This window comes from Chiloscyllium plagiosum, unplaced genomic scaffold, assembly GCF_037043375.1.
Source record: "Chiloscyllium plagiosum isolate Xiang-an unplaced genomic scaffold, Cpla_swu_hap1 HiC_scaffold_37, whole genome shotgun sequence".
Lineage (NCBI taxonomy): Eukaryota > Metazoa > Chordata > Chondrichthyes > Orectolobiformes > Hemiscylliidae > Chiloscyllium > Chiloscyllium plagiosum.
In genome coordinates, this window is record NW_028270175.1 from 39,481,836 (window position 1) to 39,506,740 (window position 24,905).

Sequence of the window (24,905 nt, forward strand, 5' to 3'; positions counted from 1 at the left end):
GTTGGACGGGTCGTGGGGGTGCGGACTGGGGGCACTGTTGGACAGGGTTGGGGGGTGCAGATGGGGGGCAGTGTTGGACGGGGATGGGGGAGACGGACAGGGGGCAGTGTTGGACAGGGTTGGGGGGGACGGACGAGGGGCAGTGTTGGACGGGGTCGGGGGTTGCGGACGGGGGGTAATGTTGGACGGGGATGGGGGGGACGGATGGGGGCTGTGTTGGTCGGGGTCGTGTGGGTGCGGACGGGGGGCAATGTTGGACAGGGTTGGGGGGTGCGGACGAGGGGCAGTGTTGGACAGGGATGGGGGGATGGATGGGGGCAGTGTTGGACAGGATCGTGGGGGTGCGGACGGGGAGCAGTGTTGGGCGGGGATGGGGGAGACGGACGGGTGCAGTGTTGGACGGGGTTGGGGGGGACGGACGTGGGGCAGTGTTGGATGGGGTCGGGGGTTTCGGACGGGTTGTGGGGGATGGATGGGGGGCAATGTTGGACGGGTTCGGGGTGGACGGACTGGGGGCAGTGTTGGAAGGGGTTGGGGGGGTGGATGGGGGGCAGTTTTGGACGGGGATGGGGGGGATAGACAGGGGGCAGTGTTGGACGAGCCGCGGGGGATGGATGGGGGGCAGTGTTGGACGGGGATGGTGGGGACGGATGGGGGGCAGTGTTGGACAGGGTTGTGGGGGATGGACAGGGGGTCAGTGTTGGACGGGGATGGGGGTGCGGACAGGGGACAGTGTTGGACGGGGTCGGGGGGATGGATGGGGGCAGTGTTGGACGGGGTTGTGGGGGTGCGGACCGGGGAAGTGTTGGACGGGGATGGGTGTGGATGGATGGGGTTGGATGGATGGGGGGGCAGTGTTGGATGGGTCGTGGGGGTGCGGACGGGAGGCAATGTTGGACAGGGTTGGGGGGTGCGGATGGGGGGCAGTGTTGGACGGGGATGGGGGAGACGGACAGGGGGCAGTGTTGGACGGGGTTGGGAGGGACGGACGGGGGACAGTGTTGGACAGGGTCGGGGGTTTCGGACGGGTTGTGGGGGATGGATGGGGGGCAATGTTGGACGGGTTCGGGGTGGACGGACTGGGGGCAGTGTTGGAAGGGGTTGGGGGGGTGGATGGGGGGCAGTGTTGGACGGGGATGGGGGGGATAGACAGGGGGCAGTGTTGGATGAGCCGCGGGGGATGGATGGGGGGCAGTGTTGGACGGGGATGGTGGGGACGGATGGGGGGCAGTGTTGGACAGGGTTGTGGGGGATGGACAGGGGGTCAGTGTTGGACGGGGATGGGGGTGCGGACAGGGGACAGTGTTGGACGGGGTCGGGGGGATGGATGGGGGCAGTGTTGGACGGGGTTGTGGGGGTGCGGACGGGGGAAGTGTTGGACGGGGATGGGTGTGGATGGATGGGGTTGGATGGATGGGGGGGCAGTGTTGGATGGGTCGTGGGGGTGCGGACGGGAGGCAATGTTGGACAGGGTTGGGGGGTGCGGATGGGGGGCAGTGTTGGACGGGGATGGGGGAGACGGACAGGGGGCAGTGTTGGACGGGGTTGGGAGGGACGGACGGGGGACAGTGTTGGACAGGGTCGGGGGTTGCGGACGGGTTGTGGGGGATGGATGGGGGGCAATGTTGGACGGGGTCGGGGGCGGGGACAAGGGGCAGTGTTGGAAGAGGTTGGGGGTTTGATGGGGGGCAGTGTTGGACGGGGATGGGGGGGACAGACAGGGGGTCAGTGTTGGATGGGGTTGGGGGGACGGACAGGGGGCAGTGTTGGAGCGGGATGGGGGCTGCAGACAGGGAGCCGTGTTTTACGGGATTGGGGGGGGTGTGGACAGGGGACTGTGTTGGATGGGGATGGGGGGACGGACGGGAGGCAGTGTTGGACGGGGTCGTGGGGATGCGGATGAAGGGCAGTGTTGGATGGGGATGGGGGGAGATGGATGGGGGGGCAGTGTTGGACGGGGTCGTGGGGATGCGGACGGGGGGGCAGTGTTGGACAGGGATGGGGGGATGGATGGGGGCAGTGTTGGACAGGATCGTGGGGGTGCGGACGTGGAGCAGTGTTGGGCGGGGATGGGGGCAGTGTTGGACGGGGTTGGGGGGGACGGACATGGGGCAGTGTTGGATGGGGTCGGGGGTTTCGGACGGGTTGTGGGGGATGGATGGGGGGCAATGTTGGACGGGTTCGGGGGGGACGGACTGGGGGCAGTGTTGGAAGGGGTTGGGGGGGTGGATGGGGGGCAGTGTTGGACGGGGATGGGGGGGATAGACAGGGGGCAGTGTTGGACGAGCCGCGGGGGATGGATGGGGGGCAGTGTTGGACGGGTATGGTGGGGACGGATGGGGGGCAGTGTTGGACAGGGTTGTGGGGGATGGACAGGGGGTCAGTGTTGGACGGGGATGGGGGGACGGACAGGGGACAGTGTTGGACGGGGTCGGGGGGATGGATGGGGGCAGTGTTGGACGGGGTTGTGGGGGTGCGGACGGGGGAAGTGTTGGACGGGGATGGGTGTGGATGGATGGGGTTGGATTGATAGGGGGCAGTGTTGGACAGGTCGTGGGGGTGCGGACGGGAGGCAATGTTGGACAGGGTTGGGGGGTGCGGATGGGGGGCAGTGTTGGACGGGGATGGGGGAGACGGATAGGGGGCAGTGTTGGACGGGTTTGGGAGGGACGGACAGGGGACAGTGTTGGACAGGGTCAGGGGTTGCGGACGGGTTGTGGGGGATGGATGGGGGGCAATGTTGGACGGGGTCGGGGGGGGACAAGGGGCAGTGTTGGAAGAGGTTGGGGGGTTGATGGGGGGCAGTGTTGGACGGGGATGGGGGGGACAGACAGGGGGTCAGTGTTGGATGGGGTTGGGGGGACGGACAGGGGGCAGTGTTGGATCGGGATGGGGGCTGCAGACGGGGAGCCGTGTTTTACGGGATTGGGGGGGGTGTGGACAGGGGACTGTGTTGGATGGGGATGGGGGGACGGACGGGAGGCAGTGTTGGACGGGGTCGTGGGGATGCGGATGAAGGGCAGTGTTGGATGGTGATGGGGGAGATGGATGGGGGGGCAGTGTTGGACAGGGTCGTGGGGAGGCGGACGGGGGGCATTGTTGGACAGGGATGGGGGGATGGATGGGGGCAGTGTTGGACGGGTCGTGGGGGTGCGGACTGGGGGCAATGTTGGACGGGGATGGGGTTCGGATGGGGGGCTGTGTTGGACGGGGTCGTGGGGGTGCGGACAGGGGGCAATGTTGGACGGGGATGGGGGAGACGGACAGGGGGCAGTGTTGGACGGGGTTGGGGGGGACGGACGGGGGGCAGTGTTGGGTGCGGTCGGGGGTTTCGGACGGGTTGTGGGGGATGGATGGGGGGCAATGTTGGACGGGGTCGGGGGGGACAGACAGGGGGCAGTGTTGGAAGGGGTTGGGGGGGTGGATGGGGGGCAGTGTTGGACGGGGATGGGGGGGACAGACAGGGGGCAGTATTGGACGAGCCGGGGGGGATGGATGGGGGGCAGTGTTGGACGGGGATGGTGGGGACGGATGGGGGGTAGTGTTGGATGGGGATGGGGGGACGGATGGGGGGTAGTGTTGGACAGGGTTGTGGGGGTGCGGATGGGGGGGCAGTGTTGGATGGGGTTGTGGGGGTGCGGACGGGAGGCAGTATTGGACGGGGATGGGGGGTTGGACAGGGGACAGTGTTGGACAGGGTCGGGGGGGGATGGGGGCAGTGTTGGACGGGGTTGTGGGGGTGCGGACGGGGGGCAGTGTTGAACGGGGATGGGTGTGGATGGATGGGGTTGGATGGATGGGGGGCAGTGTTGGACGGGTCGTGGGGGTGCAGACGGGTTGTGGGGGATGGATGGGGGGCAATATTGGACGGGGTCGGGGGGGACGGACAGGGGGCAGTGTTGGAAGAGGTTGGGGGGTGGATGGAGGGCAGTGTTGGACGGGGTTGGGGTGGACAGACAGGGGGTCAGTGTTGGATGGGGATGGAGGGACGGACATGGGGCAGTGTTGGATCGGGATGGGGGCTGCAGACGGGGGGCCGTGTTTTACGGGAATGGGGGGGGATGGACAGGGGGCTGTGTTGGATGGGGTCGGGGGGGGCATGGATGGGATGCAGTGTTGGATGGGGATTGGGGGGACGGACAGGGGGCAGTGTTGGACGGGCCAGGGGGCGGGATGGATGGGGAGCTGTGTTGGATGGGGTCGTGGGGTTGCAGATGGGGGGCAGTGTTGGATGGGGATGGGGAGGACCGACGGGGGGGCAGTGTTGGACGGGGCTGTGGGGGTGTGGACTGCGGGCAGTGTTAGACGGGTATGGGTGGGCCTGGGGGACAGTGTTGGGTAGGGTTGTGGGATTGCGGATGGGGGGCAGTGTTGGACGGGGATGGGGGGTGCAGATGGGGGGCAGTGTTGGACGGCGATGGGGGGGACCGACGGGGGGGGCAGCGTTGAACGGGGATGGGTGTGGATGGATGGGGTTGGATGGATGGGGGGCAGTGTTGGACGGGTCGTGGGGGTGCGGACGGGTTGTGGGGGATGGATGGGGTTGGGGGATGGACGGGGGCATTGTTGGACGGGGTTGGGGGGAGTGGATGGGGGGCAGTGTTGGACGAGGTTGGGAGGAGAGGACGGGGTCAGTGTTGGACGGGGGGTTGGGGAGGAATGGACGGAGGCAGTGTTGGACAGCTTTGGGGGAGTGGACAGGGTCAATGTTGGACGGGGTTGGGGCGAATGGACGGGGTCAGTGTTGGACGGGGTTGGGGGGGAGTGGATGGGGGGCAGTGTTGGACGGGGATGGGGGGGACAGACAGGGGGCAGTGTTGGACGAGCCGGGGGGGATGGATGGGGGGCAGTGTTGGACGGGGATGGTGGGGACGGATGGGGGGCAGTGTTGGACAGGGTTGTGGGGGTGCGGAGGGGGGCAGTGTTGGATGGGGATGGGGGGACGGATGGGGGGCAGTGTTGGACAGGGTTGTGGGGGTGCGGATGGGGGGGCAGTGTTGGACGGGGATGGGGGGGAATGGACAGGGGACAGTGTTGGACGGGGTCGGGGGGGGGGATGGGGGCAGTGTTGGACGGGGTTGTGGGGGTGCGGACGGGGGGCAGTGTTGGACGGGGATGGGTGTGGATGGATGGGGTTGGATGGATGGGGGGCAGTGTTGGACGGGTCGTGGGGGTGCGGACGGGTTGTGGGGGATGGATGGGGTTGGGGGGTGGACGGGGGCATTGTTGGACGGGGTTGGGGGGAGTGGATGGGGGGCAGTGTTGGACGAGGTTGGGAGGAGAGGACGGGGTCAGTGTTGGACGGGGGGTTGGGGAGGAATGGACGGAGGCAGTGTTGGACAGCTTTGGGGGAGTGGACAGGGTCAATGTTGGACGGGGTTGGGGCGAATGGACGGGGTCAGTGTTGGACGGGGTTGGGGGGGAGTGGATGGGGGGCAGTGTTGGACGGGGATGGGGGGGACAGACAGGGGGCAGTGTTGGACGAGCCGGGGGGGATGGATGGGGGGCAGTGTTGGACGGGGATGGTGGGGACGGATGGGGGGCAGTGTTGGACAGGGTTGTGGGGGTGCGGAGGGGGGCAGTGTTGGATGGGGATGGGGGGACGGATGGGGGGCAGTGTTGGACAGGGTTGTGGGGGTGCGGATGGGGGGGCAGTGTTGGACGGGGATGGGGGGGAAATGGACAGGGGACAGTGTTGGACGGGGTCGGGGGGGGATGGGGGCAGTGTTGGACGGGGTTGTGGGGGTGCGGACGGGGGGCAGTGTTGGACGGGGATGGGTGTGGATGGATGGGGTTGGATGGATGGGGGGCAGTGTTGGACGGGTCGTGGGGGTGTGGACGGGTTCTGGGGGATGGATGGGGGGCAATATTGGACGGGGTCGGGGGGGACGGACAGGGGGCAGTGTTGGAAGAGGTTGGGGGGTGGATGGAGGGCAGTGTTGGACGGGGATGGGGGGGGCAAACAGGGGGTCAGCGTTGGATGGGGATGGAGGGACGGACATGGGGCAGTGTTGGATCGGGATGGGGGCTGCAGACGGGGGGCCGTGTTTTACGGGAATGGGGGGGGGGATGGACAGGGGGCTGTGTTGGATGGGGTCGGGGGGGGCATGGATGGGATGCAGTGTTGGATGGGGATTGGGGGGACGGACAGGGGGCAGTGTTGGATGGGCCTGGGGGGCGGGATGGATGGGGAGCTGTGTTGGATGGGGTCGTGGGGGTGCAGATGGGGGGCAGTGTTGGATGGGGATGGGGGGGACCGACGGGGGGGCAGTGTTGGACGGGGCTGTGGGGGTGTGGACTGCGGGCAGTGTTAGACGGGGATGGGTGGGCCTGTGGGACAGTGTTGGGCAGGGTTGTGGGATTGCGGATGGGGGGCAGTGTTGGACGGGGATGGGGGGTGCAGATGGGGGGCAGTGTTGGACGGGGATGGGGGGGGACCGACGGGGGGGCAGTGTTGAACGGGGTTGTGGTGGTGTGGACTGGAGGCAGTGTTAGACGGGGATGGGGTGGACTGGGGGACAGTGTTGGGCAGGGTTGTGGGGTTGCGGATGGGGGGCAGTGTTGGACGGGGTTGTGGGGGTGCAGACAGGGAGGCAGTGTTGGATGGGGTTGGGGGGTGGACGGAGGCATTGTTGGACGGGGTTGGGGGGAGTGGATGGGGGGCAGTGTTGGACGAGGTTGGGAGGAGAGGATGGGGTCAGTGTTGGACGGGGGGTTGGGGAGGAATGGATGGGGGCAGTGTTGGACAGGTTTGGGGGAGTGGACGGGGTCAGTGTTGGACGGGGTTGGGGGGGAGTGGATGGGGGCAGTGTTGGACAGGTTTGGGGGAGTGGACAGGGTCAATGTTGGACGGGGTTGGGGCGAATGGACGGGGTCAGTGTTGGACAGGGTTGGGGGGGGGAGTGGATGGGGGCAGTGTTGGACGGGGTTGGGTGAGTGGAGGGGTGCAGTGTTGGACGGGGTTGGTGGGGATGGAAGGGGGGCAGTGTTGGACGGGGTTGGGGGGTGTGGATGGGGGGCAGTGTTGGATGGGGTTGGGGATGTGGAAGGGGGGCAGTGCTGGACGGGGTTGGGGGGTGTGGACGGGGGGCAGTGTTGGACGGGTTTGTGTGGGACGGGGGGCAATCTTGGACGGGGTTGTGGGGGTGCGGATGGGGGGCAGTGTTGGACAGGATTGGGGGGTGTGGACAGGAGGCAGTGTTGGACGGTGTTGGGGGGTGTGGATGGGGGGCAGTGTTGGATGGGGTTGGGGATGTGGAAGGGGGGCAGTGCTGGACGGGGTTGGGGGGTGTGGACGGGGGGCAGTGTTGGATGGGGTTGGGGATGTGGAAGGGGGGCAGTGCTGGACGGGGTTGGGGGGTGTGGACGGGGGGCAGTGTTGGACGGGTTTGTGTGGGACGGGGGGCAATCTTGGACGGGGTTGTGGGGGTGCGGATGGGGGGCAGTGTTGGACAGGATTGGGGGGTGTGGACAGGAGGCAGTGTTGGACGGTGTTGGGGGGTGTGGATGGGGGGCAGTGTTGGATGGGGTTGTGGGGGTGCGGACAGGGAGGCAGTGTTGCACGGGGTTAGGGGGTGCGGACGGGGTCAAGGGGGAGTGGACAGGGGGCAGTGTTGGATGGGGTTGGGTGGGAGTGGACGGGGTCAGTGTTGGACGGGGTTGGGGGGGTGTGGACGAGGGGCAGTGTTGGATGGGGTTGGTCGGGGGGCAGTGTTGGATGGGGTTGGGGGGTGTGGACGGGGGGCAGCGTTGGATGGGGTTGGGGAAGTGGATAGTGGTGTAGTGTTGGACAGGGTCGGGGGTGATGGATGGGGGGCAGTGTTGGACGGGGATGGGGGGGACGGACAGGGGTAGTGTTGGACGAGGATGGGGGCTGCAGACAGGGGGCAGTGTTGGATGGGGATGGGGGGGACGGACAGGGACAGTGTTGGACGGGGTCGGGGGGGGATGGATGGGGGGCAGTGTTGGACGGGGATGGGGGGGACGGACAGGGCGTCAGTGTTGGACGGGGATGGGGGGACTGACGGGGGGGCAGTGTTGGACGGGGATGGGGGCTGCAGACAGGGGACAGTGTTGGACGGGGATGGGTTGGACGGACGGGGGGGCAGTGTTGGACGGGGATGGTGGCGGCAGACAGGGGGCAGTGTTGGACGGGGATGGTGGGGACGGACAGATGGCAGAGTTGGATGGGGTCGGGGGTGGATGGATGGGGGTCAGTGTTGGATGGGGAGGGGGGGACGGACAGGGGGCAGTGTTGGACAGGGTCGGGGGTGATGGATGGGGGCAGTGTTGGACCGGGATGAGGGGTACGGACGGGGGGCAGTGTTGGACGGGCCGGGGGGGATGGATGGGGTCGCGGGGGTGCAGACGGGGGGGCAGTGTTGGACGTGGATGGGAGTACGGACAGGGGGTCAGTGTTCGACGGGATTGTGGGGGTGCGGACGGGGGGCAGTGTTGGATGGGGATAGGGGGGGACGGACAGGGGGCAGTTTTGGACGGGGTTGGGGGTGGGATGGATGGGGGGACAGTGTTGGACGGGGATGGGGGGGACGGACAGGGGGCAGTGTTGGACGGGCCGTGGGGCGGATGGATGGGGGTCAGTGTTGGACGGGGTCATGGGGGTGCAGATGGGGGGCAGTGTTGGATGGGGATGGGGGGGACGGACAGGGGCTCAGGATTGGACGGGATTGTGGGGGTGTGGATGGGGGGGGCAGGGTTGGACGGGGTTGGGGGATGCGGATGGGGGCAGTGTTGGACGGGGTTGTGGGGGTGTGGACGGGGGGCAGTGTTGGACGGGGATGGGGGGGTGCGGACGGGGAGCAGTGTTGGACGGGGTCGGGGGGGTGCGGACGGGGGGGGCAGTGTTGGACGGGGTCGTGGGGGGATGGATGGGGGGCAGCGTTGGACGGAGATGGCGAGGACAGGGGGGCAGTGTTGGACGGTGTCGGGCAGGGGATGGATGGGGAGGCAGTGTTGGATGGGGATGGGGGGACAGACAGGGGGCAGTGTTGGACGGGCATGTTAGGGGTGCGGACAGGGGGCAGCGTTGGACGGGGATGGGGGTGCGGAGGGGGGGCAGTGTTAGACGGGGATGGGGGGGGTGCGGACAGGGGGCAGTGTTGGACGGGGATGGGAGGGACAGGGCGGCAGTGTTGGATGGGGTTGTGGGGGTGCAGACGGGGGGCAGTATTGGACGGGGTCGTGGGGGGGATGAATGGGGAGCGCAGTGTTGGGCGGGGGATGGATGGGAGGAGCAGAGTTGGACGGGGTCGGGAGCTGCGGACGGGCGGCAGTGTTGGATGGGGATGGGGAGACGGACGGGGGCAGTGTTGGATGGGGATGGGGGGGACGGACAGGGGGCAGTGTTGGACGGGGATGGGAGGGACAGGGCGGCAGTGTTGGATGGGGTTGTGGGGGTGCAGACGGGGGGCAGTATTGGACGGGGTCGTGGGGGGGATGAATGGGGAGCGCAGTGTTGGGCGGGGGATGGATGGGAGGAGCAGAGTTGGACGGGGTCGGGAGCTGCGGACGGGCGGCAGTGTTGGATGGGGATGGGGAGACGGACGGGGGCAGTGTTGGATGGGGATGGGACGGACGGACAGGGGGCAGTGTTGGACGTGGTTGTGGGGGTGCGGACAGGGGGAGCAGTGTTGCACAAGGATGGGGGTGGCGGACGGGGGGCAGTGTTGGACGGGGTTGGTGGGGATGGAAGGGGGGCAGTGTTGGACGGGGTTGGGGGGTGCGGATGGGGGGCAGTGTTTGATGGGGTTGGGGGTGTGGAAGGGGGGCAGTGTTAGACGGGGTTGGGGGGTGTGGACGGGGGGCAGTGTTGGACGGGTTTGGGGGGTGTGGACGGGGGGCAGTGTTGGACGGGGTTGTGGGGTGTGGACGTAGTGCAGTGTTGGACGAGGTTGTGGGGGTGGCAGACGGGGGGCAGTGTTGGACGGGGATGTGGGGGACGGACGGGGGGCAGTGTTGGACGGGGTCGGGGGCTGCGGATGGGTGGGGCAGTGTTGGACGGGGTCATGGGGGGGATGGATGGGGGGGACAGGGGGGCAGTTTTGGACGGGGCAGTGTTGGACGGGGTTGTGGGGGGGGATGTGGACAGTGTTGGACGGTATCGAGGGGGGATGGATGGGGGGGCAGTGTTGGACGGAGTCGGGGGGTGCGGACGGAGGGCAGTGTTGGACGTGGTTGGGGGAGACAGACAGGGGGCAGTGTTGGACGGAGATGGGGGACGGACGGACGGGGGGGCAGTGTTGGACGTGGTTGGGGGAGACGGACAGGGGGCAGTGTTGGACGGGGTTGGGGGGTGTGGATGGGGGCAGTGTTGGATGAGGATGGGGGGGCTGGCCAAGGAGCAGTGTTGGACGGGGTTGGGGGAGTGGATGGTGGGGCAGTGTTGGATGTGGTTGGGGGTGTGGAAGGGGGGCAGTGTTGGACGGGGATGGGGTGGAACGGACAGGGGGCAGTGTTGGACGGGATTGTGGGGTGTGGACGGAGTGCAGTGTTGGACGGGGTTGTGGCGGTGCGGATGAGGGGCAGTGTTGGACGGGGATGTGGGGGACGGACGGGGGGCAGTGTTGGACGGGGATGTGGGGGACGGACGGAGGGCAGTGTTGGACGGGGATGTGGGGGACGGACGGGGGGCAGTGTTGGACGGGGTCGGGGGCTGCGGACGGGGGGGGGGGGGGACAGGGGGGCAGTGTTGGATGGGGTTGTGGGGGTGCGGACAGGGGGGCAGTTTTGGACGGGGCAGTGTTGGACGGGGTTGTGGGGGTGGGATGGGGACAGTGTTGGACGGTATCGAGGGGGGATGGATGGGGGGGCAGTGTTGGACGGAGTCGGGGGGTGCGGAGGGGGGACAGTGTTGGACTGGATGGGGGGGACGGACAGGGGGCAGCGTTGGATGGGGATGGGGGTGACGGACGGGGGGGGGGGCAGTGTTGGACGGGGTCGTGGGGGTGCGGACGGATGGCAGTGTTGGACGGGGATGGAGGGGTGCGGATGGGGGGGCAGTGTTGGACGGGGATTGGGGGGGATTGACGGGGGGCAGTATTGGACGGGGTTGTGGGGGTGTGGACTAGGGGCAGTGTTAGATGGGGATGGGGGAGCGGGGGGGGGACAGTGTTGGGCAGGATTGTGGGGTTGCGGACGGGGGCAGTGTTGGACAGGGTTGGGGGTGTGGACGGGAGGCAGTGTTGGCCGGGGTGGGGGGTCCGGACGGGGGGCAGTGTTGGACGGGATTGTGGGGGTGCAGACAGGGAGGCAGTGTTGGACGGGGTTGGTGGTGGACGAGGTTGGGTGGGAGTGGACAGAGGGCATTGTTGGACAGAGTTGGGGGGAGTGGACGGGGGCAGTGTTGGACGGGGTTGGGTGGGTGGATGGTGGGCAGTGTTGGACGGGGTTGTGGGGTGTGGACGTAGTGCAGTGTTGGACGAGGTTGTGGGGTGTGGACGTAGTGCAGTGTTGGACGAGGTTGTGGGGGTGTGGACGGGGGGCAGTGTTGGACGGGGCAGTGTTGGACGGGGTTGTGGGGGTGGGATGGGGACAGTGTTGGACGGTATCGAGGGGGGATGGATGGGGGGGCAGTGTTGGACGGAGTCGGGGGGTGCGGAGGGGGGACAGTGTTGGACTGGATGGGGGGGACGGACAGGGGGCAGCGTTGGATGGGGATGGGGGTGACGGACGGACGGGGGGGGGCAGTGTTGGACGGGGTCGTGGGGGTGCGGACGGATGGCAGTGTTGGACGGGGATGGAGGGGTGCGGATGGGGGGGCAGTGTTGGACGGGGATTGGGGGGGATTGACGGGGGGCAGTATTGGACGGGGTTGTGGGGGTGTGGACTAGGGGCAGTGTTAGATGGGGATGGGGGAGCGGGGGGGGGACAGTGTTGGGCAGGATTGTGGGGTTGCGGACGGGGGCAGTGTTGGACAGGGTTGGGGGTGTGGACGGGAGGCAGTGTTGGCCGGGGTGGGGGGTCCGGACGGGGGGCAGTGTTGGACGGGATTGTGGGGGTGCAGACAGGGAGGCAGTGTTGGACGGGGTTGGTGGTGGACGAGGTTGGGTGGGAGTGGACAGAGGGCATTGTTGGACAGAGTTGGGGGGAGTGGACGGGGGCAGTGTTGGACAGGGTTGGGGGCGTGGACGGGGTCAGTGTTGGACGGGGTTGGGGGGGAGTGGATGGGGGCAGTGTCGGACGGGGTTGGTGGGGACGGACGGGGGGCAGTGTTGGACAGGGTTGGGGTGTGGATGGGGGGCAGTATTGGACGGGGTTGGGGGCGTGGACGGGAGGCAGTGTTGGACGGGGTGGTGGGGGTGCAGGCTGGGAGGCAGTGTTGGACGGGGTTGGGGGAGAATGGACGGGCTCAGTGTTGGACGGGGTTGGGTGGGTGGATGGTGGGCAGTGTTGGACGGGGTTGTGGGGTGTGGACGTAGTGCAGTGTTGGACGAGGTTGTGGGGTGTGGACGTAGTGCAGTGTTGGACGAGGTTGTGGGGGTGTGGACGGGGGGCAGTGTTGGACGGGGTTGTGGGGTGTGGACGTAGTGCAGTGTTGGACGAGGTTGTGGGGGTGGCAGACGGGGGGCAGTGTTTGACGGGGATGTGGGGGACGGACGGGGGGCAGTGTTGGACGGGGTCGGGGGCTGCGGATGGGTGGGGCAGTGTTGGACGGGGTCATGGGGGGGATGGATGGGGGGGACAGGGGGGCAGTGTTGGATGGGGTTGTGTGGGTGCGGACAGGGGGGCAGTTTTGGACGGGGCAGTGTTGGACGGGGTTGTGGGGGGGGGGATGTGGACAGTGTTGGACGGTATCGAGGGGGGATGGATGGGGGGGCAGTGTTGGACGGAGTCGGGGGGTGCGGATGGAGGGCAGTGTTGGACGTGGTTGGGGGGACGGACAGGGGGCAGTGTTGGACGGGGTCGTGGGGATGCAGACAGGGAGGCAGTGTTGGACGGGGTTGGGGATGGACGGGGTTGGGGGGGAGTGGACGGGGGCATTGTTGGACAGGGTTGGGGGAGAGTGGACGGGGGCAGTGTCGGATGGGGTTGGGTGAGTGGAGGGGTGCAGTGTTGGACGGGGGCAGTGTTGGATGGGGTTGGGGGGAGTGGACGGGGGGCAGTGTTGGATGGGGACGGGGGTTGGACAGGGGGCAGTGTTGGACAGGGTTGGGGGAGTGTACGGTGGGGCAGTGTTGGATGGGGTTGGGGGTGTGGAAGGGGGGCAGTGTTGGGCAGGGGGGGTGTGGATGTGGGGGCAGTCTTGGACGGGGTTGTGGGGGTGCGGATGGGGGGCAGTTTTGGACAGGGTTGAGGGGTGCGGACGGGGGGGCAGTGTTGGATGGGGTTGTGGGGGTGTGGACAGGGAGGCAGTGTTGCACGGGGTTGGGGGGTGCGGACGGGGGGGCAGTGTTGGACGGGGTTGGGGGGTGGACGGGGTTAAGGGGGAGTGGACAGGGGGCAGTGTTGGATGGGGATGGGGGGACCGGGGCTCAGGTTTGGACGGGATTGTGGGAGACGGGGGGCAGTGTTGGACGGGGTTGTGGGGGTGTGGATGGGGGGGCAGGGTTGGACGGGGTTGTGGGGGTGTGGATGGGGGGGCAGTGTTGGACGGGGTTGTGGGGGTGCGGACGGGGGGCAGTGTTGGATGGGGATGGGGGGGTGCGGACGGGGGGCAGTGTTGGACGGGGATGGGGGGGTGCGGACGGGGGGCAGTGTTGGACGGGGTCGGGAGGTGCGCACGGGGGGCCAGCGTTGGACGGAGATGGCGGGGACAGGGGGGCAGTGTTGGACGGTGTCGGGTAGGGGATGGATGGGGAGGCAGTGTTGGATGGGGATGGGGGGACAGACAGGGGGCAGTGTTGGACGGGCATGTTAGGGGTGCGGACGGGGGGCAGCGTTGGACGGGGATGGGGGGTGCGGAGGGGGGGCAGTGTTGGACGGGGTCGGGGGGTGCGGACGGACGGGGCAGTGTTGGACGGGGATGGGAGGGACAGGGGGGCAGTGTTGGATGAGGTTGTGGGGGTGCAGACGGGGGGCAGTGTTGGACGGGAGAGTGTTGGACGGGGTCGTGGGGGGGATGAATGGGGGGGCAGTGTTGAGCGGGGGATGGATGGGAGGAGCAGTGTTGGACGGAGTCGGGAGGTGCGGACGGGGTCAGTGTTGGATGGGGATGGGGGGGACGGACAGGGGGCAGTGTTGGACGTGGTTGTGGGGGTGCGGACGGGGGGCAGTGTTGGATGGGGATGGGGGGGCGGACAGGGGACAATGTTGGACGTGGTTGTGGGGGTGCGGACGGGGGGGGCAGTGTTGGACAGGGATGGGGGTGGCGGACGGGGGGCAGTGTTGGATGGGGATGGGGGGACGGACAGGGCGTCAGTTTTGGACGAGGTTGGGGGTGATGGATGGGGGCAGTGTTGGATGGGGTTGGGGGAGTGGATGGTGGGGCAGTGTTGGACGGGGGTCAGTGTTGGACGGGGTTGGGGTGCGGACGGGGGTCAGTGTTGGACGGAGTTGAGGATGTGGACAGGACGCAGTGCGGGACAGGGTTGGGGGTGTGGATGGGGGGCAGTGTTGGACTGGGCTGGGGGATGAACGGGGGATAGTGTTGGACAGGTTTGGGGGGTGTGGACAGTGGGGCAGTTTTGGATGGGTTGGTGGGGATGGACAGGGGGCAGTGTTGGACGGGGTTGAGGGGTGGGGACGGGGGGCAGTGTTGCACGGGGTTTGGGGGGCGGACGGGGGCAGTGTTGGATGGGGATGGGAGGGTGCAGATGGGGGGGCAGTGTTGGGCAGTGTTGTGGGGTTGCGGATGGGGGGGCAGTGTTGGACGGGGTTGGGGGCGTGGACGGGAGGCAGTGTTGGACGGGGTGGTGGGGGTGCAGGCTGGGAGGTAGTGTTGGACGGGGTTGGGTGGGTGGATGGTGGGCAGTGTTGGACGGGGATGGGTGAGTGGAGGGGTGCAGTGTTGGACGGGGATGGGTGAGTGGAGGGGTGCAGTGTTGGACGGGGATGTGGTGGACGGATGGGGGGCAGTGTTGGATGGGGTCGAGGGCTGCGGACCTGGGGGGCAGTGTTAGACGGGGTCATGGGGGGGATGGATGGGGGGAAGAGGGGGGCAGTGTTGGATGGGGTTGTGGGGGTGCGGACAGTGGGGCAGTTTTGGACGGGGCAGTGTTGGACAGGGTCGTGGGGGGGGAATGGGGACAGTGTTGGATGGTATCGGGGGGATGGATGGGGGCCAGTGTTGGACGGAGTCGGGGAGTGAGGACGGGGGGCAGTGTTGGACGTGGATGGGGGGACAGACAGGGGGCAGTGTTGGACGGGGTCGGGGGGGGGATGGATGGGGGGCAGTGTTGGACGGGGATGTGGGGGACGGACAGGGCGTCAGTGTTGGACGGGGATGGGGGGACGGACAGGGGGCAGTGTTGGACGGGGATGGGGGCAGACAGGGGGCAGTGTTGGATGGGGATGTTGGGGGTGCGAATGGAGGGCAGTGTTGGACGGGAATGGGGGGTGCGGACGGGGGGGCAGAATTGGATGGGGATGGGGGGGGACTGACAGGGCATCAGTGTTTGACGAGGTTGGGGGTGATGGACGGGGGGCAGTGTTGGACGGGGTTGGGGGAGTGGACGGTGGGGCAGTGTTGGACGGGGTTGGGGAATGGATGGAGTTGGGGGTGTGGACGGGGGGGCAGTGTTGGATGGAGTTGGGGGTGTGGACGGGATGCGGTGTTGGACGGGGTTGGGGGTGTGGACGGTGGGGCAGTGTTGGATGGGTTGGTGGGGATGGACAGGGGGCAGTGTTGGACGGGGTTGGGTGCAGACTGGGGATCAGTGTTGAACGGGGTTGGGTGGGAGTGGATGGGGGGCACTTTTGGATGGGGTTGGGGGTGGGGACGGGGGGCAGTGTTGGACGGGGTTGGGGGGATGAACGGGGGGGCAGTGTTGGAAGGGTTTGGGGGGGATTGACGGGGGGCAGTGTTAGACGGGGTTGGGGGGAGTGGACGGGGGCAGTGTTGGACGGGGTTGGGGGGGATGGATGGGGGGCAGTGTTGGACTGGGTTGGGTGGGAGTGGATGGGGGGGCAGTGTTTGACAGGTTTGGAGGGATGGACAATGGGGGCAGTGTTGGATGGGTTTGGGGGGTGTGGACTGGGTTGGGGGAGTGGATGGGGTTGTGGGGCATGGACGGGGGCATATGAGCCTAGAGCCTGTTTAGTCTCATTATCGTAATTCAGCTTCCCTGGAAACAATAGTCTTCCTCAAGCTCTACTCAGGATAGCTTAAACCGTAACACATAGGAATGTAGGCCATTCAGCCCACTGGGTCTGCTGCACCATTCAATGGGATCATGGTTAATCTGTTAATCCTCAACTCCACTTTCCCACCTTTTCCCTGTCATCCAAAGCAATTCCTTTACAGTGTTAAACAATATCTACAGTTTTTTATAAGAGAAGGCTGTGCAGAAGAGTGAGGCAGTTTACCAGCTGCCCCCAGTAGACCTGAAGACTGCTGCCACCTGGCACCTCCTCACTTGCTCCTGATAGTCCCAATGCCCTGCTCTTCCCTCCCATCTGCCCCCTATTATACGGCATACCCTGCTTCACCTTGTGAACCAGTAACCTGTCTTTGCACACCGGAGTTATTGACTTCAGCTCGATCTGCCAACGGTGCATTTGTGGGTGGCCCTCAAGTTTCAGACATCTTGGTATCTCTCCACGGGCATTTATTTCACTCTATCAGAAACGGGAACATCTATCATGTTAAACAACACTTCCTCCATTGCTCGCACCTCAAATCAAGCTCCTTTTACTCAATAATGCAACCAAACCCAGGAATCATCCGGATTCCTCCGCCCGTTATCCTGAACAATGACCAAAATCTGGCTCTTGTTTTACATATGGTTGAATTTAAATCAAAGAATCGCATTTGTTTTCTTTACCTCACAGCCTGACCTTCCTGATCCTAACCCAGAATTGATGCACTATCCGGCAATGAGGTTTCCACATTCAGTCGGTGATCATTGCCAAATGACTTTGAATTCGTTTGCCAGATGTCATTTTGTCCTATTGCTGGAAGACTCTGCGGATCGAGGATTGATTGGGAAACACGGGAAGGCACCAGTCCCTCGTGGCAAACCACATCCGCTTTGAACTCCCAGAGTGAGAACTGTTGTTGCTAACTACGTTCAGGCCAAGTCAGGGGTCCCGTGTTGTCAACCTCCAGCATTGGGGCCTCAGGAAAAACTCCTTACGAATTTGTAGAGACACACACACATACAAACAGGGCCACGCACTACTGAGGAGCATCTACTCTACAGACCAAACCTTTAACTCAGCAAGTCTGGTGACTTTCATTGGTGACCGAAATTTCTCTCAGTAAATAGTGGTGTGACGCTTATGTTGCTGCAGTGCTAATCCAGAGAGTTGGATGAATAATCCAGAGAATAAAAACTTGATTTTTTTTTTAAAAAGTCCTGTAATTTTGAAAGGTGGCAAGCAAATAATTACAGAGCTGTTGATTGTCACCTGCCTGGTCCTCGAACACTCTTTGGGTGAAAGGTATCTGCAGTCCTCACCTGGCCCGATCTAGCCCCGTACAACTAGAGTCCCTACAGTGTGGAAACAGGCCCTTTGGCCCAACAAGTCCACACCAACCCTCCAAAGAGTATCCCACCCAGACCCAATCCCCTACCTTGTTACTTGACATTTACCCCTGACTAATGCATCTGGCGTACACATCTTGGATTGTGAGAGGAAACCGGAGCACTCGGAGGAAACCCACGCAGACATGGGACGAACGTACAAACTCCACACAGACAGTCGCCCGAGGCTGGAAGCAAACCCTACCGCTGTGAGGCAGCAGTGCTAACCACTGAGACACCGTGCCACCCTCAACTGGAAGGATCTCTAAGCTCACTTAACCAAACTGGGATTGCAGCCATTCAAACACCAGCTTCCTGAAGGAGGTGCTGGAGTGGGGATGCTGGTGGACAGTGACGAGGGGACGGCTGGCAGAGGGATGAGCACAGGACTCGGCATTGGCTGCTACGCTGATGAGGCAAAATCGGTGAGGTAGGCCCAGCGGTGTAAGATACGGCAGGGGATCACTGACTCCAACGTTGGTTGGGTCTGGCACTGGCAGTAGCGAAGGGTTTTGGACTCTCTTTAAGATGTCTCATTTTTCTCATCATTCACAAACTATTCAAAATGGTGCCATGGCGACAGTGGAAGCTTTCCACGATATTTTACTGTATTTTTACTGCAAAATACACGCGACAACAAAAATCATTCAATCATTCCCTATCACAAGGCACACAATCTCACCAGCAGAAACTTTGTAGCATTTCCTAAACTGCAGCTTACTTTGTAGAAATTCAGACACAGAGAACCAATCTGTGCCAACTCTAGGATTTTACTGCAGACCGAGAGGATGCTTTTCAACCAGTTGCTAGCCAAGGACTAATTCTGCCATTGAGTGCTTCCTGTGTCGCAACTAAGGCTACCATCAGCTGATTACACCTGGGCTCACTGCTCATAAAGGTCTCCATTGAAAGCTCACACCTGGTGGTCAGGTCCTCCCGTAGTCACTCTCAGACAGCCCCTTCAGAGACCCCTGCATTCCTCCAACTCTTGTCAAACTTGGATGGGCATCATATCATCACTGCCAGCCGTGATTTTAAACTCATTGACACACATCTGAAATAGAACATCTGCAGGCTATTCGGGCCCTCCAGCCTGTTCTGCTACTCAGTAAGATCATGGCAGATTTGGACGGCGTCAACTCCATTTTCCTGCTGTCCTCAATTCCCATTAGTCAAAAATCTATTAGCTCGGTCCTAAAAATATTCAATGAGCCTACCTCTTTTGCTCTTTGGGGAAGGGAGCATCACTGGTACCACCATCCTCTGAAAGAAAAGAATTCTCACCTCCATCTTCAAAGGCAGACCCTCTGTGTTTAAGCTGTGACCCCTATGCCCCCTGTGACTCTCCTATAAGGGGAAACGTTTTTCAGCAGGCAGCTTGTCAAGTCCTGTCAAGATCTTATGTTCCAATCAGATCGCCCCTCCCAATTCTTCTAGACTCTCAGTGGGTGGCACAGTGGTTAGCACTGCTGCCTCACAGTGCCAGGGACCCAGCAACTGTCTGTGTGGGGTTTGCACATTGTCCCTGTGTCTGCGTGAATTTGCTCCAGTTTCCTCCCACAATCCAAAGATGTGCAGGGCAGGTGAATTGCCTGTGCTAAATTGTCCAGAGATTTCAGGGTAAATGTAGGGGAGTGGGTCTGGGCGGGTTACTCTTCGGAGGGTCGGTATGGACTTGTAGGGCCGAAGGGCCTATTTTCAAACTGTCGGGAATCTAATCTAAAGCATACAGTTGTGGGGCGTGTCGTTGGCTGGTCAGTATTTATTGTCCCTGAGAAGGTGATGCTGAGCTGCTGGAGTTTACCTGCTGTGGGTTGACTCACAATGCCATTAGGGAGGGAATTCCAGGATTTTGACCCAGTGACAATGAAGGAACAGGGATCTATCTGCAAGTCAGGATGGTGAGTGTAACTTGAAAGTGGTGTTCCCATGTATCTGCTGCTCCTTGTCCTTTTACACGGAAGTGGCCGTGGGTTTGGAATGTACTGTCTCAGGAGAACTGGTGAATTTCTGCAGTGCTTCTTGGGTAGATAGTACACACTGCTGCTACTGAGTACTGGTGGTGGAGGGAGTGGATATTTGTGGATGTGGATGAGAGCAGTCCCAACAACACTCAAGATGTTTGACACCATCCAGGACAAGTGGGGAGTATTCCATCATACTCCTAATTTGTACCTTGTTGTTAGTGGACAAGCTTAGGGGAGTCAGGAGGTGAATTAATCGCCACAGTATTCCGAGCCTCTGACTCTGCTCCTGTAGCCACTGTGTTTATGTGGCGAGTCCAGTTGAGTCAATGCCAACCCCCAGAATGTTGATAGTCGGGGATTCAGAGATGGTAACCCCACTGAACGTTAACAGGTCCTCGTTAGTTAGGCTCTTATTGGTGATGGTCATAGTCTGGCTGTCATTAATAAGAAACAGTTTAACCACAGCCCCTGGACATTTCTTCATAAGATAACCCTCCACCATCACTCCAGGCATCAGTAGAGTGAACTTTCTTGGAATAGCTTCTCATATAACTATGCTTTTCTTAAATAAGGAGACCAAAACAGCACACCGTCCTGCCTTTGTCCTTATCTCCCCCTTTGAGCCAGTTCCTAAAATCTTCCTCTTGGCTGATCAATCCCAATACTAATTTTTGATTTGATGTCGATTTCTCTCACACTCAGCTCCTGCGAAGCATTACAGGATGTTTCAGTATACATATAAAAGGTTAAAAAGTTAAAGTACATAAAGTTAAAGACCTTCAGACAATTGCCGAGAATATAAAGACCAGCCCATATCAAGGTTCTTGTAACAGAAACCTCCAGGGAAAAGCTTTAAGTTCTGAAAGAATCCCAGAGTTCGCTCCAGAGAATGGCTCACTTGGAAGAGGTCCAGCAGCTAGTGTGCCGTGTTACAGATCAGCTCCTCGCTTTCTGTTTGAACTGGACGATGAGAGTGTTGGCCATGGACAGGGGGATTATGTGCCAGGTAAATCTGTCAGCTTTAAGGCTCTTGGCACTCAGTGCTTTGTGAGCTCAGTCCAATCACCCACATTCCAAGCCTCCACATTCCCTCCAATACCACCACCCCCCTCCCGCCCGCCCAACCCAACCACCACAAAACATGTCATTCCAATAACCCAGACAGAAAGCCTACCTCCCTTGATCTACACCACCACTCTACCTCACACACAAAGGTCTGTACTGAGCCAGGGATCCCTTAGGGTATGGTACTGACTTCAGCAGGTCAACAGTCCTAAAAAGACTTTTTAAATTGAAAAGGAAGACACAATTCATTTGGCAGCAACTGTTTTCTGATTAGCCTGCTCCTCACGGACACCATTCCTCCGGCTGTTGGGCAATTGTGCAACTCCAGATGTGTCCGCACATTTCTGATTCTGTGTAACTGCCAGTTTAGCAAGGCTTATCACATTAAATAAAAGGCTTGTATGAACAGCTGTGAATTGTGACTCCAAGCATTAAAATTCAGCGTCATAGCATGAGCCTTAGAGATGAAGACTGTTAGAAAGGCCTCTCTCGCATATACACCTCAACAACAGCAACCAAGACTAGCACTGGTGTGGGTCAACAAGCATGTGCAGTGTACACGCACACTGTCAGTAATAACCCCCCTACCCCGGGGCTCACTCTTGCCTCCATGTTGTAAGGCCATAGATTCAAGTCTCACTCCTCAGACAAGCACCGAATCAAGCCTGACAACCACCGCGCAGTGTTGAGGGAGTGCTACGCTGTCAGAGAGAGGCACCATCTCTCAAATCACGGAATCCTTTCAGTGCGGAAAGAGGCTGTTTGGCACATTGAGTCGACACTTAACCTCCGAATAACATGCCAGCCAGATCCAAACCCCAACCCGTATCCTTGTAACCGCATTTACCATGGCCAATCCAGCGAAAGGTGCACATCTTTGGACTGAAGCAGGGAGAGCTCAAGAATTCCTTATCCCTAAGTCCTTAAAGAATCTAGAATCATAGAATCCCTACGGTGTGGAAGTAGGCCATTCAGTCCATCGCCTCCGAAGAGCGTCCCACCCAGACCCACCCCTACCCTTTCTCTGTAACCCTATATTTCCCATGGCCAATCTAACTAACCTGCAGATCTTTGGACTGTGGGCGGAAACCAGAGCACCCAGTGGAAACCCACACAGACACAGAGAAAACATTAAAATCTACACACTGTCATCCGAGGCTGGAATCAAACCCATGGCCCTGGCACTGTGAGGCAACAGTACTGACCACTGAGCCACCACACCACTCAAGGTAGCATTTCAATCAGCACACTCAACACATTGTACATCCAATGTCGTTCACAGCGCACTCTACCTAGTATCCTGTCAATATTCCCCTCCACCTACATCATCCTGAAGAGGAATAATCTGCTCCGTGTTGCTCAGTTGCTCGTGGGGCCTTACTGTTCACAAATTGGTTAGCCTGGTCTCCTACATTGCAACAGTGAATAGGCTTCAGAACCATTTCACCAGTGTGAGGTACTTTGGAATGGTCCAAGGTAATGAAAGGCACTATGTAAATGCAAGTACTTTCTCATCAGCCTAGGACCTGGGAGGAAATAGTAAAACCCTAATGAGCTATTGATTACACTCCCTGTGAAACAGTCCTTTTACACACACACACTTCACCCATATGGGCTACACTCCAGCAAGCTGTTAAATGACATCTGTATAACCTGCTGGAGCTGTCTGTAAGCGAGTTTGAGAAGATTTCTGGAAACCTCACATTAAAACATCATCATGATTTTTACCTTGGTTCGACAAAACAAGGTCACGACCATAGCACTGACCTCCAGCTCAACATCAAACAGATGGTTCAGACCATTCAACAGGAAATAATAAATGTGATCGAGACAATTTTTGTTTCTTTTCATTCCTTTAAATTTACTCAGTAAGAAACACAAAAGATAACACAACAGGAGGCCTTTTCAGCCCATCATTCTACATTTGAACAAACCAAAACTAACCTCCCACCAGAAGGGGAAGCCAGTCACACTCAGGAATGAATAAACTGAAGCTCTGTTTTGAGTTATACAAGATGAACTGGATCAGTCATGTGCCAGTTTAGCAGTTTCTTTTCTTTTTGAGTATAAATTGACGCTCAGCTGGAGGCCAGACTGTAGGCTTGTGAGAAAGTACCTGCATTTATATAGTGCCTTTCAGGGTCCAGTGTTCCTGAGGCAAACACTTACCAAGGAGATGCTTCATGATGGCCTGGTTGTGGTCCCACAGGTTGTTGAAGGTTCCCCACCGGGACTTCCCATCAGGCAATGGGTTGGCCTTAATCCAGCCGCCACAGGCATAATTGTAGAAGTTCTGGCAGGGGTCCGCAGATCGATCCAAGGATTTGAGGACGTTGCTGGCGACGATGACACAGGACTCGGTCAGACAAACCTTTGGGGTATCTGAAAGGGAAGCCAAAGAAATCCGGTGGGTTCGAAATGTTCCACCCAGATCCCTGAGCACTATAGAGGCACCCGCATCGAATTATCAGTGAACTGAGACTAGTTTGACACTCTTATTGGGGCCCAGTTAAAAGGAGGGCATTGTCTGTGAATCATGGAATCAGAATCATAAAACCCTACAGTGAGCAAGCAGGCCATTTGGCCCATTGAGCCCGCACTGACCCTCTGAACAGCGTTCCGCCAGGACCCAGCCCCCAACCTATCTTTCCCATGGCTACTCCACCTAGCCTACACCTCCCTGGACACTATGAAAAATCCACTTAGCCTGCACATCTTTGGACTGCTGGAGGAAACTGGAGCACCCAGCGGAAACCCACACAGACACAGGGAGAACAGTGTGGTGGCTCAGTGGTTAGCACTGCTGCCTCACAGTACCAGGGACCTGGGTTCAATTCCAGCCTCAGGTGACTGCCTGTGTGGAGTTTGCACATTTTCCTATTGTCTGCGTGGGTTTCCTCCCACAGTCCAAAAATGTGCAGGTTAGGTGAATTGGCCATGCTAAATTGCCCATAGTGTCCAGGGATGTATAGGTTAGGTGCATTAGTCAGGGGTAAATGTAGAGTAATGGGGAATGGGTCTGGGTAGGTTAGTCTTCGGAGAGTCGGTATGGGCTTGTTGGGCCAAATGGCCTGTTTCCATACTGTAGGGATTCTATGAATGTGCAAACTCTAACACAGACAGTCACGCCAGGGTGGAATTGAACCCAGGTTCCTGATACAGTGACGCAGTAGTGCTAACCACTGAGCCACCATGCTGCCACACTGTGCAAGACATTCACAATAAGAATTTACCCCAACCTGCTGAGATTGAAAGGAAACGTGAAAATGAAAGCATCAAGTCAGCGGACCATGGTGTGCTATGCTCACTCAGCCCATACCAGGAACAAACCCCTTCCAATTCAGGAAGGAGGTCACCTTGCATTGAAGGTGGTGAGGGAGATGGGCATGTACCAGCTGTAAGGCAGTGAAAACACCGACACCCTGCCGTGCCCCACCCTGCCGAGCTGGATCACAAATCTGTCAGCGGCAAACACTAAACTACATTTGCATAGCAACTTCCATGTGCCACAGTGCTTCCCCATGATGATCACAGTTATATTTCAATGAGTCAATCACTTCACTCTCAAAAAAGCTCATTCGTTCCACAGGAAAATAGTCCAAATTTAACCCTTTCAGTCACAGGCTGCAGCTTCCAATTCTACTGCGTCAGTCAAAGGGAACTGGCTTGTTGTGGTCTACATTATCCCCTCTCTTCAGGATTCACCACTCAGCCATCATTTCTCAAAACTGAGAACAAACAGTCATCCTCCATTCACCATCAAAATCCCCCGGCAATTATTACAATGCAACAGGAGGCCATTCAGCCCATCATAGAGTCAGACAGCACGGAAACAATACCATCAGTCCAACCAGTCCATGGCGATCACAATCCCAACCTAAACTTGACCCACCGGCCTGCGCTTGGCCCATTTCCCTCTTATTCATGTACTTATCCGAATGCCTTTCAAACCTTGTTAACTGTACTTCCTCTGGCAGTTCATTCCACATACTAACTACTCCCTGTGTTAAAAAAAATTGTCCCTCATGTTTTTTTAAAATTTTTCTCCTCTCAGCTTAAAAATATGCTCCCAGACTTGAAATCCCCTACCCTAGGGAAAAGACACTTTGTCATTTACCTTATGTATGCACCTCATGATTTTATAAACCTCTATAAGACCACCTCTCAACTTCCTACACTCCAGTGAAAAAATTCCCAGTCTATCCAGCCTCTCCTTATAACTCAAAGGCTC

The 24,905-nt window shown here is 60.5% G+C and overlaps 1 protein-coding gene across 3 annotated transcripts in view; it reads right to left on the reverse strand.

Moving 5' to 3' along the window:
* Positions 1–24,905, reverse strand: part of LOC122540197 (endothelin-converting enzyme 1-like) — a 334,937-nt gene that overhangs the window by 102,163 nt on the left and 207,869 nt on the right. For all 3 annotated transcript variants that reach the window (XM_043675566.2, XM_043675567.2, XM_043675564.2), the window contains one exon: positions 22,844–23,056. In XM_043675566.2, the coding sequence (XP_043531501.2) occupies positions 22,844–23,056 (213 nt within the window). The remainder of the gene's footprint in view (positions 1–22,843; positions 23,057–24,905) is intronic.